The sequence below is a fragment of the Parus major genome, chromosome 2 (assembly GCF_001522545.3).
Source record: "Parus major isolate Abel chromosome 2, Parus_major1.1, whole genome shotgun sequence".
Taxonomy (NCBI): domain Eukaryota; kingdom Metazoa; phylum Chordata; class Aves; order Passeriformes; family Paridae; genus Parus; species Parus major.
Window position 1 is genome coordinate 15,976,642 of NC_031769.1, and position 17,963 is coordinate 15,994,604.

At 38.7% G+C, this 17,963-nt stretch overlaps 1 protein-coding gene across 2 annotated transcripts in view; it reads right to left on the reverse strand.

Moving 5' to 3' along the window:
• ACBD5 (acyl-CoA binding domain containing 5) overlaps positions 1 to 16,845 on the reverse strand; it is a 30,135-nt gene extending 13,290 nt beyond the window's left edge. The window contains exons 1-5 of one of the 2 annotated variants that reach the window (XM_015618107.3): positions 16,645 to 16,845; positions 15,356 to 15,476; positions 13,862 to 13,934; positions 10,093 to 10,204; positions 9,932 to 9,964 (exon numbers count right to left, since the gene is read on the reverse strand). In XM_015618107.3, coding sequence (XP_015473593.1) covers positions 9,932 to 9,964; positions 10,093 to 10,204; positions 13,862 to 13,934; positions 15,356 to 15,476; positions 16,645 to 16,720 — 415 coding nt within the window. In that variant the 5' untranslated portion in view covers positions 16,721 to 16,845. The remainder of the gene's footprint in view (positions 1 to 9,931; positions 9,965 to 10,092; positions 10,205 to 13,861; positions 13,935 to 15,355; positions 15,477 to 16,644) is intronic. The other variant, XM_015618108.2, reaches the window with a different exon arrangement.
• Positions 16,846 to 17,963: the final 1,118 nt, after the last annotated feature.

Consider the following 17,963-nt stretch of genomic DNA (forward strand, 5'->3'; position numbering starts at 1 on the left):
GCAAAGTATGGTAAGAAGATTCATGTTTATACAGATCTTTACCTAACAAATGACAAATGGAAATAAATTCTCTGATTTCAGTGAAAAAGTTGATGAAATGAATATATACACTGAGCATTTTTGACATAAATATTTTTAAAAAAAACCCCAAAAACTGAAATAGACAAAGTAACTACCAAAACCTTGTTTTCCACACCTTGGATTACTCCCAAGATCACAATTTACTGTAAATGTACAAAAAACTGAAAGATAAAGATTCTGTAAAAATATGAAGTATATAATGGACAATTATACCACCTTTTGTAAAAAAAGTTTGGTCAAATACATCTTGATGATCATTTAAGCCTCTTATGTTAGGGCAGAGTACAAAGGTACAAAGAAGGGACAGTTTCTGTGACACACTTGCACAGTTTACATGTTGGCTCCAAGGCTGAAATCTGACTGTTGTAATTGTCACCACAGCATCTCATTTGCATAATTTCTACATTCCCTTGTCAGAACTCTGAAAGATTTATTCTCACATTTAGGCTTAACATTAAACAGCAAAATAATATCCAGTTATACTGGAGTTGCCAAACCAGCTTCACTACTTTATCTGCTGCATGGTAATTTAAAGCTAAGGCTTTTTTCTACTTTAACCTTCCAATGAAGAGCCTTCCCACATTTCTCTAGTTTCCAAGCTTATCCATAGCACTTTAAAAAATAAAAAAAGGTAAAATAACTTATTGTATAGTAACAATGAATATGCTAAATACTAAGTTCACCTTAGTTTTATTGCAAGGTAATGTTTCTATAGGCACCCTGCATCACTGCTTTGGATTGATTTAATCCATCTCATATCTGAAGATTAAAAAAACCCTACTTTATTGTAAAATGAGAATTGAAAAAACAATTGTCTGTCTTGTACACTGCAAGAATATAAGCACCTGCTCATTTTCTCCTCATAGAAGAATGCTACTTATTTGCATGGAAATTTGGTTCACAAAAGAGAAATCCCAACATAGTCCCATTTTTTTTCTCACAAGTGTGTTTCATGCACTGTGAATCCCAGTTCTCAAGATATTTTTCTGAGAAGCAGCAGCATAAGAAGGATAAGGCAGCAGCTCTGTCCTCACAGCATAAGCATCAGGCACAGACACAGCCCCATCGGCACTGTAAGGCACACATAACCCTTCCCTCTAACAACAAGGAGGTGGGGACACAATCAGCCATGTGTCCTACCCAGCCGTGGATGTAAACAGGAAAAACAAGACCAGGACAAGACCATTGAGCTGTGAAGGTGAATTAAAACTGTAATGCTCCTCACCCTACCAATGATACTGCAAAAAGCCCCAGCTATGCCAAAAGGTTTTTCCTAAGATTTACTTATTTTCTTTTTGACAGGAATGTTTTTGAACATTCAAGTATGTTCTTTCTTCACATATTTGCAGTAAGGAGATTATTCATTTGGGGAAACTTCTAAGTGATATATCACATACATTTAAATTAAGAGGAGGAACTGAGAGAACATGTCAACAGTTACAGATTCATGGTATCACATCATAAGACACCTGAATAACTGAAATACATCAGGACTGTATTTCTTCCACAATGTCATTCTTAGCAACAGTGCTCCCAAAGACCATAAAGAGGCATTGCTTTGATGCAGACTCTAAGAACATAACCCCATACAGAGTTTGTATCCAAAATTCCAGGCCTAATTGTGTGCTTTTCCTCAGAACCCTTACACTTCTATTCTTATCAGGTCCACCCCCAATTGCTTTTATTACATGGTAAATCCAAGGCTGGCTGCCATTCTCACTGCTCTGAGTATCTGCTAAGGAACCAGACATGATGGTCAATCATCACTTTAATCCTGGGGATGACAGGTTTAAAGACTAAGCAAAGCCAACTAGCAGTGACTTCTACATCCCCTTCTAGTAGGTTAATGGCTGCTCCCTGAGGACTGTATATTCTCAATGTGAATGACACAAGTTAAGGAAGCTTTTAAAATCTTACTTGGTTTGTGCTAATCCCACCCAGCCACCCCTCACCCCTTTATTTCATGCAAAATGTTAGTAAACTTTCACTGTTATCCTACATTAGATACTATAGAATTACTCTTATTATTATTTATTATTAATTTATCTTTATTTTTTAATTTTTATTAATTTATCTTTATTTATCTTTATTGTTTTCATCTCACTACATACAAAATCAAACTGTGAGATTTGTGACAATTTTTAAAATAAAAAAGACCAAAAAAAAAGCAAGATGGGAAGGATGTGAAGAACAGACATGCAGCTTCTCTGCAAGCTTTCACTGGGTATTTATTTTCTAGTATCAGCTCCATTAAGGGATTTCTTAAAAGCCATTCTAAATATATTTCTTTAAAGGCAGCACTACAATTCTCCTCAATGACCTGTATAATGGGGCTAAGTTTCTCAAACCTAAGTATGTGATTTTTAACTCTCCGTATTTTGAGGCTTTTTTTCTCACCCAGATGAAAGTACAGAGCTTAAACAAATGCCTCTTTAGATCTGCCCCAGCTTGAAGGTCATTTTACAAAGAGAACCTTACCTAGCAGGTTTTTCTCAAATGCCTTGTATTTTTGTTTTATGAACAGGCATGTAATTCTTAAACAAAATGAACATGCACTGCTGGAGCTGTACTGATGGTTAGCCCAGTACACCACAGTATCATTCTCACACAAGTTCTACAGCCTCTCACCTGCTTTGAAAATACCAATGATCAGGAAAACATTTCATGTAATACCATAACTTTATTATCTGCTCAACATCTTAATCACTAGATTATTTCCATGACCTATACTTGTATCACCTTGTGTAGGGATCTCCCTACACACCTGTGTTTATGTTAAGTCTCAAGGAGTCTATATGCTGTACAAAATTGTTTTCATCATCAGGTAACTGTAATTATTTTCTAGCCATCACCCCTTGATGTTTCATGCTTGTTACTGATCCAAGTAGGCTCCCTGCTTCAATTCTAAGTTTGTGCAACCCTGTTCTGCTGTTTCCAATACACTTGGTTACACAAATCCCCACCTCATTTTGAAACTGATGTCCCAAAATACTGCAAGGAGTGACTGTATGAGACACGAGGGGTACATGCAAGCATCTGGGAGCCGTAAGCTCTTCAGCTAGAACAAGAGTTTCTATTCCCTCCCTTCCTTGCATTCTTTTTAATATAGGACTATACAAAGAAAATTTCTGAGGGCCCAGCCTGCTCTGTAACATCTGTTCTACACTACTCAAACAAGCAGTCATCATAAATAAAGAGATTTTAGAAGTCTGACAGAAATACAGACTGAAAAATTAAAAATCATTACTTTAACTACCATGGTTTTATTTCTTTTAAATTTAAGTGCATTAAGTGCAAGTTCTCTGAAAAATGTACACCCTAAGCATACATATTGGGGCAGACACATCTTCCTCTATATAGTTTTCCTTTTTTTTTGTGGTTTAGTCTTCCTAAACTTTACTATAACAGAAATAGCCTCTCCTCATTTTTATTTTTTTTAATATACTCCAAAAGACTACAGCCTTGTTTTGTCAGCATTCCTCTCTCTATTTATGTGCTTTTCAAGCTGTTACACTCCAAGGGATGCCTCTGTATTTAATAAAATAATTTAATCAACAATACTCACATCTTTATTTACCATTAAAAACATTAAAACAATAGTCTGTGGATAAGAACAAACACAGAAAACAGCAACTTCTCAGGCATTTATAAACACTTGCAAGTACAGTATTTGGGATTACTGGCTAGTCATCCCAGACCTTTACACTTTTCAGCATCTAAGGAGTTTCTTATCTCCATCCATATCACCAGTACCTTTTCCCAAGGATTTTCAGAATATGTGCCATATAAATAAGGATATCAAGTTTTGGGGTTGACTTGGATACATTTCCCTCTTCCCTGATGCTCCTCAGCCTTCTGCAGTAGAAACAACGTGCCTGGGGATTTCCTGTCAGAGAGAAGCCCAGGCAGAACAGCAGCTGATCCCCAGGCATTCCCAGCACTGGCAGGTAGTTCCACAAAGGCCCCCAGATGTCCAGGGCCACCAAGCACACACAGCTTGGTTACAGGTGTGTGTGCAGCAAGACCAATGGATCCAGGCTTTGCCAGCTTTTTGTCAGCACCTCAGCCAACATGTGAGAATGAACATGAAGAACAGCTGCTTCTTAGATGTTGTAACTTGAAAGCATAGTAATGTCATTCCAGGATCCAGGATGTCCCCAAGCTTGGTACTACCCTTTGGGAGGAGCAAAACTTGCTAAGCTCTTTTCTGTGCAGAACAAATTCATCATTGTCAACAAAGTCATCATTGGAACTTTCAGTTTGCATGGCAATTAGGAAGGAGCATTATTACACTCTTGAGTTTTGTCCCAGAAAATACAAAATGTGAATATAGTGAGCTCAGAACGCTATAAAGAAAACTGAATTATGTTTGAAAACAACACAGAGCCACATAGCTGAGTTGCACATTGTAGCCTGAATCAAAAACTGTTTTGCCCTGTACCAGAAAAAAACAAAAATTAAAAAATGTTAAGGCCATATTCTCCTCCCATCTGCTCCAAGCCTACCATCTGAACTGCCTTTTACAAAGCCCATACCAAACATAGCCCTAGAGGTAAAACAAATGGCTTTTCCAATGCATCTTAAAGGCTATAATTAATTATATTTTCCATAAACAGTTAAACATGAAACACCAGTCTGTGTCCACTGGGCACTTTTTTGACAAGCAATCAAGATATGACTACCTACATCTGTCCTTTTCCAGTCTCCCACACATCTATCCACTGCTTCTTTGTACCTTGTCTTCATAGAACAGAGCTCTGAGAAATACAGATTCCAGTTCTTTAATCACAAGATCTTAACTACAGTAAGACAGCTAAAATATAAGACACCAGAATTTTATAGCAAGTGGGTACAATTTATAAATTATGAAACCTGAAGAGTTTTTGACATTTACTTTCCCTTTTGCAGGGAAATCTTGGATTTTTTTCCTCCAGCCGGACAAGTTCAACAATTATGCGCCAAAACTGTTACTGTTGACTCAACCCAGCATGAATCACAATACTGACAGGCTTTTCTTTCCATGGAAGAAATCTTCTCATAGCTCCCTCCACTTAGAAAGAAACAATTTTTAATCTTACATTTTCGTATTTGGATACTTTGCTGCTCACCCTGTGGCAATACATTTTCTGATCATTCTGTTTGAGAGGGGAGCTGTTGAAATACTCAAGCTTAGAGCTACACTGATGCTCTGCCCTGATTTCCAGCACTGTTAGATATCACTGACATAAAGCCATCAGCTTGAACTCAAGTCACAAAGGAGGCTGAGATTTGGTGTGTAAAGCCTGAAGCAGGTATAGATTGCAACAGGACAAGCCATGGCTTGTTGAGACACTGATTCCATATCTCACTGAGACTCTCCACTGATTGGCACTTGCTGGCCCAGCCCTTAATCTTCTATGATAATCCCATCCTGCAGCAAATGCTGGAGAGAATGTTCTAGACCCTTTTGAAAGCTAAACAACTAAGATTTTAAGAAAAAATATTTGTATAGTAAGTTTCACACTCGCCTTTCTGAATATCATTTGTAACCTTGATTATACCTGTTTATTTATAATTGGAAACTAGAAGGGGAGAAAAGTTTAAAGGATGGGATTTCAAAAATCTCACTCACCCACACATCCAGCAGCTCCTCCTACTTCAATACTACTCCTCATTGTGGTGCAGCCACTAATAGAACCTAATAATGCATTGCATTTTAGAGCAACACAAATTTTAGCTCTTTTCCCCCTTCTTATGAATGAAGATTCATAAGATGGTAAGAAGATTCACCAACACTGAGTTCTGTAAAATTCCTAGTGAAGAAAGGTGGAAGGAAATCTGTTAAGGAAGTATCTTTGAAGTCAAACAGACATGAAAAAGTGAGCTTATGAAGCAAACAGAGGGTGTTTCAGAGCAAAGGCTCACACACGATCAGAAAAAGCCATCAAATAACCCATTAGAAACCAAAGATGTTGAAAACAACCTGAGAAGATCTTTGAGAAAACAAAACTATTTGAAAAGATAAACTAGTCATATGCAGCCTAAAGAAACACAGTTGGAAAATATATTGTATTTTAAGAGTAAGAAAAGTATTTCTACCTGGAAAATAATAATTAGGAACAGGCTCACTTTTTTCAAAGCTGATCTATGTCCTGTACTAACTACTGCCTTTGAAATCCTAATGTCTACATGTATTTGCCTGTTCTGAAAGCGCACAGACCTCAGTGAGTATTGTCTTTTAAACCTAGCTCCCATATCCAATGCAAGAAGACACCAAGCAAATTGTTAAACAGCTGTGCCTGCCTGTGCTGCCATCAGCACTGCCCCATACCAGCACATGCAGCACTACACAGCACCTTGCTTTAACAGACCTTCATCTGGTGCAACTGCAACACAGCTGGGAGAAAAGCTTTTGGGAGAGAAATGCCCCTTAGGAAGCCAATGTTTAAGAGTATTATAATGCTGAAACTTCCTACAGCCTCTGCAGTACCTAACTTATTGTTCCTGGAGGCAACACTTAGTTTTCACAAAGGTTTACTAACACCACTACTACTCAGCATGCAGGCAAAGGGTCATCTTTATTTGGTAAGATTTTAGAACAGATTAAATGCCTTATCACAAAGCAGAAAGATTATACAGAAATATTCTACTGAACAACTTGTAAACCATTTCCAGATACTTTGCTTATTTGTTCAAGTACCTTAACTTAGTGTGGGAGCTTGTCAAAGGGGGTTTCCTTACCTCCCTTTGGATTTACCCTCATTCTAAAAAAAAAAACAAAAAACATCCACAAACATTCTCAGGGAAACATTCTGAAGCACGAATTGGTTCTGAAAGTCTCAATATTTTCCACCCTGTATCAGATCATTAGGGTGCCAATCCTAGTCTACCTTTGGCTTCTTCAGCTATTACACAACAAGAAAACTTTGAATGCCCATTTTAAAAAAATTCACATTTACTGAGCAATGGTGTTTTGAAGCTTCTTTGCCTTTTTAACATTGACTTAGACATCAAATTTCTTGTGCATTTACTAGCAAGTGCAAAAAAAGTTAAAATGATGCTCTTCTAAAGCACCCACCCACTTTATGTGTCCCTCTACTCTTCCAGCAGCTACAAACAAGAGCCTCCCCTTCTGCAGTGCTATATCAGCTAAGAGCCCACTTTCTTCTTTGATGTCAAGTATTTCATGTACTCAAAAATAATTTGTCAATGACTTTGTCTGTAAAGAAGCACTTCATACCTGTCAGAAAGAGACTACTGACATAGCTTTCCAGAGAAGTCAGGCTTCTCACGCAGCTGCAGGGTGACCTTTTCCACCAGGTTTAAAAAAAAAACCTTTAAAAAAAACTCTTAGATTTCCTCAGCCTATTTGAGTGAATTCTCTATTTTTTTCTTTACCAACACATTGACGTCTGGATATTTGTAACCCACAGATCCAGTAAGTTTGTCCTCGTTTTTGAGTAGATGTTACAAGTCATTTATTTCAATGCTGGCATGTCAGACTTCTGTGTTCTTTATTAAGGAGCCACAGGCTCTATTGATTCAGAAAGGCAGTATTTCAATGGTTTGTATTCAACATTTTCAAAGAAACCGCAGACTAAAAATACAATTATAGAAGGCTGTACTTTTCTGTCGAGGCCAATTTGCTAGAGACAATACCCAAGCCATAACTGATGGTCACTGAGCTTACAGATAATTCTCTTCCACTAATTCAAGAAACTTGATTTTGAGGCAGTGGCATACAATTCTTAAACAATTAGATAATGATCTGCATGCAGATTAAAGTTTGATGGAAGAATGTAAGGCAAACTCAAAACAGTATGGACCAGAAGATGGAGGTACAATATGAAGCAAGGTAGTCAAGAGAAGGGTCCCGATTTTCAGAATGTACCCACTGCCTGTCCCTGAAAAACATACCTTCCACAACAGAACTTACAGACTGTAGGGGTTTGGGGGTGAGAAAATAAACAAGACTGGATAAACTCACACAATCAAAACATAATGATGTGTCAATTTTTAGCAGAGTTGTCACTAGTGTCTACATCACCTCAGACACAGACTTAGGCACGTTGGTTCTATTCTTTAGTGTGTATCTGAAAGACTGAAGGTAATCATGCTTCTATAGTTCTGTGAAATATTTTTATATCTGTACTGTAAACAACAATAATTATTTTCAGTTTCACTTTTAATCAGGGAAGTGGTTAGAGCACCACAGAAAGGGATTAAAAACCTTAAATGCAATGGTGAAGTTGTAACATACCAGGGACTTGGTGAAAATTCTGTCCTAATTATTGTGGCATAATCAGGTGTTGCACCTGTAAGCAGCATGAATGATGACATATCAACAGAATTATTGCAACAATAACAGAACAAGATAAAGCTGAAATCTGCTATTCTGTTTAACTTACACTACCTTATGTTTAAACTGCCTCTTTAAAAAACAAGTGTGCTAGATTTGTTATGCAACAGGTACAATTTAACTTCCATGATTCTCTGTGTATCTATGCAAGTCATTTTTTAATGCAGTGGCTTCTGGCCCTGTGCCACAGACACCAAGTCTAAGTAAATCCTTATTATACAGATCGCTGACCTGAATCTACTGATACTCTTACCTGCCCATAAATCCAGCTGTCAGGCAAACCTATTGCATCCCACACATGAAGTATACACAACTACAGGTGAGAAAAAAGTCACACCCACTTTCAAAATGGCCCTGAAACCTAAAGCCTTCTGATAATGTTTTCATAGTTTTAGTTACTTTCCCATGAAAGTTGTATAAACATAAGTTTATAGTCCTTCTAAGAAACATCTTTTGATGGACGTTGCGCATGACCAGTGTGCTTGGGAAGGTGTTAACTTAATTATCCAATCCCTGGTCATTGTTGAGAAACTATAAATATTGGAGTCAGAGAATAAAGTGTTTCTTTTCCTGTTCTAACACTGAGAGGCGTTCATGTGAATCATTTCGTGTCCTTTAGCGACAGCCATGTAAAAAGTTCTACCACTACTTTTCCCCAAAAACAATGAAAAATTATTTCTGTTTCTCGGAGGCTTGATAATAAAACCACATTCCTTTAAGGTAGGGAAAAAAGCCACATACAAAAGCCAACTTCACCAGTTGACTCTTACTTCTTAAAGACATTAACCAATTTATTTGTGCAATGGATTTAGCTTTTAAAAACAGTTTCAAGTTTTGCCCTGTTGCATTTCAGTTTTCAAATGTCATTTTAAGCCAGATTTAAACACCTGTAAGACTTACACAACAGCCTTATGAACATATTACCTGTAACATAGTAACTGGTATGATCAAAACATTCTCACAATGGCACAGCTAAATAAAAATCAACACACTTTTTATGCAGCTGTGACACCACTAGGTTTGCCACCTGTCAGTAATTTAAAATGTTTAAATATTCCCTTCATGAACTTAAGTCTCAGAAAACTTGTATTTATTAGAGAAGCCATGATTTAAAAATCATGAGGTTTATTGTTTGGTTGTTTTTATTAATTTTAGATTGGATGACAGAGCTGGATTACCAGAACTGTATTCAGTTTGACAATCCACACCTTCATCAGAATATATCAGTATACATCAGTTGTTCATTTTCTTAATGGAAAGGCACAAACTATATTTGGTTAGGAGAACTGTTTTGTTTTAAATATCCTCCTTTCTTCAGGCTTCCTTCAGCAGCTCAAAAAGCTTGTAGACAAGGACTAAACATGCAGCTGGACCTAATCACCTCAAAAGTCAAATAAAACAAAACCCAGCCTAATGAGGTGGCAAGCCCAGGAGTCACAAGTGTTAGCAGGAAATTCCTACAGCACCAAAACAATGGATATGATGGATTTACACATAATTAATTATTCCTACCTTCCAAATACTTAGAGACTTTCTCCATTCGAACTGCCATATGGTAAAGAGAATGAACAGAGAGATGCAACATTTAGCTTTTACATCATTTACAGAAAACAAGCCCCCAAAACCACTGAGTTATGATTATTAGTAGTACAAAGAAAGTTATTTGTCCGAACCTGATGTTAGGTCAGATCCTCTGTTCTTTTTATCTTCTACTATTTCATAGAATGGGCCTATTACTTGTAGTAACTCTTCAACTTTGTCCGTCATTGGCATACTCTCAAGAATCTGCACAAGTCCAAAACATGAAGCATCTTATGAAACAGCATTTCAATGATTCATTCATTCATTTCCACTGATTTTAGAAACTGCTGGCCATTGTAAAACTCAGCAACATTTCACTAAGTCAGTAAACTTGTTGTGCTGATTTTTTTTTTACTTTTTTTAATTACAGGGAAACAACATAAAACTAAATTATTGAACAAAAAATCTTATAATTATACTTCTTTTTTGGTGAAGACAAGATGAGAGAGCTAATGCATTTGCCAACAGTAAAACACAGCCATGTCACAGCATTTATTAGTGGACCTTGGAATCCATTTTTTCTTCAATTACGAACTAAACCATCTCAAAGTTCAACAGGCTGTTGTTAGCCAATTATTTTATAGACAGGTCTTTCTGCAGAGAAAATAAAACAGAAATACTTTTTTTGTCTTAGAGGATTCCTTGTATTGTTAAACCCTGCCACTTCAATGGAATGTAAGGAGCAGATCAGAAGTGCTCTACTAGGTCCTTCTAAGCCCAAACAAAAAATGGAGACAATACAGCAAAACTGAGACAGCACAAAAACTTAGAAGAAGAACAAACTAGAATCAAGTTCTGCTCTTGAAGTCATTTGGAGCATTTCTTCATTTTAAGTTACAAAAAATAAACTTTTGAATATATGATAGGAATGCAAATCTTAAATCTAAAATAAATTAAAAAGAAGAGATTCAACAATTGGATACTATTTTAAAAGCACATGGTATTATTGTCTCATTCTAGTTTAAGTCCTTTCAAACAAGCTTTTTGCCAATAGCTTTGTTCTTCTTTCATCCTCTACTTTTTTAGTTACCATAATCTAAAAGTGGCAATAGCTATAGAAAAAAACACAAGCTAAAGCAAACTAACAGCTACAGTGCACCTCCTCCTCCTGAAGGGCACCAAGAAAGCAACAGATGAAGGTACACGCTGGCACAGAGCATGCTGCTCAAAGGCACCAGGCATGCCAGCAAGCAGTAGGAGCAAAAGCTGCAGCGTTATTGCACGGAGCGGGAGCTCCAGGCAGGCTAACACCTAGAAAGTCAACACTTGCAAGGATACAACCAGTCAAGGATACCAAGAGACAACAATTCTATCAACCTGCAGTTTCATTGCCACTTCTATGATCTGTTCAGTGTAAATAATTCATTCTGGCTTTGTTAGAGAGAAACGCTCAGATACACAGAGCTGGATATGAAACAGAGATTGAATAGTTTTGTGATTGCTGATTTTTTTACTTCAATAACATTGAGAGAAACAAGAAGCCTATTCTAGAATAAGGCTTCTATTTGTTATGTATTTATTTCTATGGTCTGCTCTGTAAACTGTTTCATACATGCATTTCTATCATGTCTGCACATTACTGCTCTTCACGTATTCTAAACAGACTTCAATATATTCTGTGTTACTTACAGCAATTCTTAAATTTTTTTCTAACTGCTAGCTTTTAGGTGAGCACAAAAAGAGAAAATACTTCCACCAGCAAAAGTAACTGCTTGCTTATTATAACCACTAGGCTTAATAAGCAATCTCAAAATTTGAAAGTGAAAAATAAGTTATATGTATCCTGATTTACTGTTTTCCTTGGATGTCCCACAATTCATATATATTCATGTTTTAAATTAGAAACACCACATATTATTAACACTTCATGTTATGATATCAGTTATTTGCAATACATAACAGAACAAATATAGCAAATATATATCTGAAATGTAAATGAATTAGTTTAAACAGCATTGCAAAATAAATTTCAGAAATGCTACCTGAAACAAATTAACCTTGAATCTGAGCTCAGGTGCATTTTGTTTATTTTAACTAAAAATAAGACATTTGGTCATCTCTCACCAGTATATCATAACCTCACATTCCTCAACTGTGATTTTCAAGGTTACCCCATTAAGGAGGGAAAAAAAACCTGCAATGAATTTGTAATTTTGTGACAGGGTCATCTGATGCATGTATAGCCCAAATACTATGTGCAAATTCCAGGCAATGCCCAAGGGCTGGGGGAATATGGCAATCCTATACACCCTTAAACATAGTCCTGGGATATCAGCATACAAGTGGGTTTTTGCCCCCTCAGACATGGATACCTACACAGCAGCAGCCTGCCCACTGTAAGTCCATGAGGATTAGTGCAGTATGTGCTGATAGAACAACCCAGTGGATCCATCTGAAATGCACTTCCATTGACACTGCAAGTAGAATCAATTGGGATGGAAAAGCTGAAGCTAGTATTCCAAATGTGAGAGCTGAAACAGCACCAAAGCAGGGTAAACAGATTCCCTGGTTTCAAAGCTGAGCAAGGCAGAAGTCATTTGCTCTCCAATCCCTACACGTAATCCTCACGGAATGAGAATATTTGTGGTTTGTTAGGATCAACGAAGCAGACTTCCTCACAGGAGGCTTTACTAGAGTTGTTTTAGAACAAACATTGCAATTCCACATGGTTTTAGTGTCCTTACCAAACCAGTTACTGCACTAACAAAACCCAAAAGGTAATCTACTGAAATATCAACACAATATTGAATCCAAGCACTAAACCTTGTGGCACACATTCAAAGGAATTATTAAAATTTAGTGGGATTTTTAATCAAACAAACAGTATTTGGCCTTCTGTGGTTTATGGAGCTGCTTATTTTTTTTTCATTTTAGAGGAGATACAGTAATAGCAGCAGGAACTAAACTACCAAAACTACAGACAGGAAAAAGAACAATAAATCAGACTCCAGCTCCTCGCCTAGTAAAAATTTTTATTGTATCACACATTAAACAGATTCAGAGTTTGATGCCAAGATAGTGGCCTAATAAAAAAGCAAGTGTATTTGGAATAGAACATTTCCCCTTGACTCAAACATCAATATAATAATAGATTACAATTATACTTTTATTCAGATTGACAGCAAGTAATCTTTAAACTGAAAAAGTTCTCTAAATTTTCAGTGAAAAGACTGCAGTGAAAAGGGTTAGTTAAGACATGAAACTTTTAACTCTGTTTACTTTAGTTAATGCTGCAATTCCTGCTTAATATGGTAACTGTGACTGTCTACAAGTTATACATATATTTGAAAACAGAGCACATGACTCAATGCTAAATAGTTTCACTGAAACTATAATATTAATGGAATATTTTTGTAACAAGCACAGAAAATTCAGGTTGCTGAGTTCTTCCTGAAAAATCAAAAATTATTAAGTTTACGTATTTGATTATATTTGTGTCTCTAGTCATGAGTGAGACCTTTTCTCCTAGTCCTTCTGGAAAGTTGTTTTAGTTTCTTTTCAAGGATAGGGATCACTTACCTCTCTTGGCTCTAAGAACTGAGGCAGTGTGGTACAGTTTTTTTTTCTTAATGCCCCCTTTACCATGATTTCAATATTTCACTTTCTTTATCTCTGTCATTTAAGCTTCATATCATCTAGAGCTCTCATGTTTCTCTGAAAACAACACAAATTCTGTAGCTTTTAAAGGAACTTTGTCATTTTCTTCTCCCAACAGGGCAAACAGCATAGTACTAAAATATAACAGTTCACTTAGGGGATAACTCATTTGGAGCTTCAGCAGGAGTAGTCAGCAAGACCCACCTCATATTCCTCTATTTCTGGAACGTTTGTTCTAGAAAATTCCTTCATTAGTAAACATACCTTTTTCATTTCATCAACATAGGCTATCATGGCTTCTTCTTTGGACATGTTTCCCAAGGCACTCCAAGCATCCCTAGGAAAGAAAGTCGCACATACCTTCAGTATCTTCAGGGCGTACTGGATTTTTTTCAACTTGGCCCTAAGTAGGTCAGTTATGTAATGTCCAAAGTTTCTCTGATACAAGTAAAACGCAAGAATGATTTACATTATTTTTGAAGTATAAATATATAATTTGCTAGAATAATCACACAGTGGAGGAAGAAGCAACAAACTTAACAGACTGGGGACCAAAGAGTTCCTCACTGACTACCTATGACTTTGTACCAGTAAGCTGAAAATAAGCCCAGACACAAGACACACACATTACCCTTTTGACTAAATTGAGTTTGAGATCCTCTGCTGCATGAAACAAACAAGCCCAGACACGTCAGCTGTCACTGAGGTAGAAAAAGCTACAAGAAAAATCTTTTCGAGTCCTTTTTGAGTTTAGCGACTGGGGAAAGACACATCAGTCTAGTAGGCAAATAGTTACCACAGCAGCTACTTATGACCTAAATAAAATCTTCCCCTCTCCAATGCTTCAAACAGAAAACTCTAACCAAATTTATCAGTATTGCACAAGGAAGCTGTCAGAACATGGACTGCAATAAAACATTTCCTCAGTCTTGCACATGATTTGACATTCCAGAATATTTGTCCCACTCACAGAAAACCACCAAGGTTAGTGGCTCACATTCCAGCTACAGCCAGGGAGGAAGGAAGCGGAAGGAAGCAAGGAAGGAAGCCAGGAAGGAAGCCAGGAAGGAAGCCAGGAAGGAAGCCAGGAAGGAAGAAAAAAGTCCTAGGAATCATTTCACAAATTCCCAAGACCACCATGGCCCCAAAGACAGCAATAATATTTTTTCTTCAGGACAAATCATCGTTAAAATATTATAAGCAAAATATTCACATTGGCTTTTCAAGGAGAACTTAGCAATTTGGTGCATCAGAATCCCAGGCCAAGGCAAACACAGATAGTGGGAAGCCCTGCCACTGAGCAGACAAACCAGAAAGACATAAACCCAACCTCCCCAAGAGCTCAAAGCTGTATTAGTGGTTGCCACTGAGCACTTATTTACTTCAGGCTCACATCACACATGAAAACTCAAGAAGGAAGAACTCCAGACACTCATCCACATCACTCATTCTTCAGAGCACCTAAAACTTAATTTTACAACATGGGATAAACACTACAGAGGTACCATGACCAAGAAAAACCTGCCCACCTGCATAATCCAAGGGAACATTTCCACCTGCAATCTCAGAAGTTATAAATTATCTGAGTTAGAAAGTTGGAATACAACAGAAAACTAATTCAAGTAACAAAGGCTGTAAATGTTATTTTTATTTAAAAAAGAAAGAGTTCAGAGAGTTTATTTCTCCAAGTGCTACTCTTCTAAACATCTCCACTCCAAGCAAAAAAAATCCCCCAAACAACAACTCATGAAAAGTTACCATTTGTATCTACCGATTGGATCCCAAAATCCAGGTCGAGGAATGTTACAGGGTCCTTGGGTTGCTTGCTTATAAAAGCTATAGAACTTGAGCATCATTTCATTTGTTGGCTGGAATGAACCTAGTGAAAGCATTTTAAAATACAATTAAATTGTCATCAAGAATATTTTACAAGTTTAATGGTTCTATGAGAAAAAAGCCTGCAGCCTGTTACAGCCTCATTCACAGCAGTACAATGTAAGTCAACAGAGAACAGCAGAGACCATCTTCACCTCATCTACCGAGAACCAGCGCCACTGAAAATATTTACTGTACAAACAGCAAGTTTCAGATAGAGTTTAATGGATTATAGCCTTTACTGCTGCTAAGGTCAGACTCCACAATTAGAATAAAATAAAGGTAATAAGTAACATAAAGTCGATGTCCTTTCACTCAGTTTAAAGGGACAGGTTTAGCTCTCAATAAACAAAGTATCATGCAAGTCACTTTACTGTTAACAAATTATAACTTACTGAAAGTCTCCAGAAAAGAATAACCAAACAAGCACAATTAATCCAAAACACAGCCTTCTACAGTGTTTTTGTTTACTTTAGGTATTTGACAACACTTTCATTAACAGTTTCACCGTACCTCCTGATTTGGTATTTTCTTCTTCGTGGAACACACTTTTGTACAGGTAAAAAAATGTAAATATGAAACTCTAACAGCTGGCAGGGAAGATACATAACCAGTCCATTAAATCAAGTAGCTTGAGGTTGAGTTCTAATCATTAGACGCTTACAGTGACCTTTACCTCAGAACCTCAAAAACATCCGATTTTACTTTACATCTGAATTAGTGATGTATGTAATAAACGAATTTTTAAAAAAATTATTATCACAACTCTTATCAAAAAGATACGGGTTGTTTTGTTTTGTTTTTTTTGTTTTTCATTTTATTAACTCTTTCAGCAGAGGGGAACTCACGGTAACAGCTTTGTTAAAGTAACTTCAGGATTTCAGAGAGGCTGAAATCGCGGGGAGCTGACAGATCCCCTGGTCCAGGCGCCCCACTAAGGAGCTCCTGGCAGGGCTCGGAAGGCCCCCGAGCCGGCGCTTCCCCCGAGAGGAGGGGAGCAGCACTAATGCCGAGCTTTCCAGCGGTTCTCCAGCCGCTGCCGGGGCGGCCCCGCTGCCCTGATTCCCCCTCGGCCTCGGCCTCGCCGCGCCGCTCGCCGGGCCCTGCCGTCTCCCGGTGCCCGCCCGGCCCCGATGGCGCGGCTGCCGCCGGACCCCCCCCGCCACACTCACCATTTTTGGGCAGGCTCTGGATCACCTTCACGGCCGCCTCGAACCTGGTGGCGTGCAGAGAGCCGGTCTCGGCCATGGCTCCGGCCCCTCACAGCCTCCTGCTCGGCTGCCGAGCCGCGTCCGGCGGGGCAGGCTCAGCTGAGCGCCCCCGCCGCAGCCGCCTGCACAGGAGCAGTGCCGGGAGGTGCCGGGCCGTACTCAGCCCCAGCCCCGTTCTCGGCCTCGGCCCCCGCCCCTGCACCCTCCCCTCCGGCGGGGCCGGGACAGCCCGCCCAGCCCTTCGGACCGGCCTCGCCCCGCACACCCGGCCGGCCCCGCGCTCAGCCCACCCCGGCCTCCGCCCCGGCCTCAGGCGCCCATGTTACGTCTCCCACAGCTGCTCCCTGCCCTTCCCTCCTCCCGCACCGCCCCGAGGCCGCGGCGGCACGCCGGGAAACGTAGTTTCTTTCTCTCTCCTTCCTCTTCCTGCCCTCTCTCTGCCCTGCTTGTATTGCTACAATTCAGGAAAATGAAAATTTCAAAACGTGCCGTAATCGGGCTGTTTTACGGACCGCAGTTATCTTCAGGACATCTGCCACCTTACAGCCTGCTGTGCTGCTGCTTCCCCTCCTCACAGCCATCCTCATACCCGCACCTAGTCCCACACAATTCGCTTAAATTACCACTGTGGACACATTTTTAAAAATAGTTTTAATGACTCCTATTTACATTAAAATTTTAGGCATGCCTAGAACCCAGGCAGCAACTATTTCCATGGTATCCAGAGATGTGGGTGAATACCAGCACAGTACTACCACTTAGCTCAGTAGCTAAATAAATGAATGGCCTTATTCAAAAGCGTTACGCATCCAGCACTCTGCAAAGTCAAACAAAAGTATGCTAAACCAACTGCTTTTGTAGCAAATGGAATAATTTATCCAGTGAGCAACAGGATGAATTAACAGCCCCATTGAATGGAATTGAGTACAAAAACTTGGCATTCAAGTCAGTTAATTTATCTAGTACACAATATGTATTTTAAATTCCTCTGAAGGCAGTTGTGTGCTCACAGTGTATGCCCTCTGGTGGGAAAGAAGAGCTCCAGAGAGAGGGAATTAGAGCAGATCAGCCCTAGCTCTGCTGAGCTAGTACATTTCACAAGGTCAGTAGCCAACTGGCCTAGGGACAGCTTTGCTGGAGAGAAGCTGACACTTCCAGAGGTGTTCAGACAGGATTCGCTGCCCTGGGCAAATACTGAACCCGTATTAGGAGCATTCCTCTACTCCTGAATGTTACAGAATAATATCTCTGCACTTTTCATTTTGAGTACTAGATTTCTA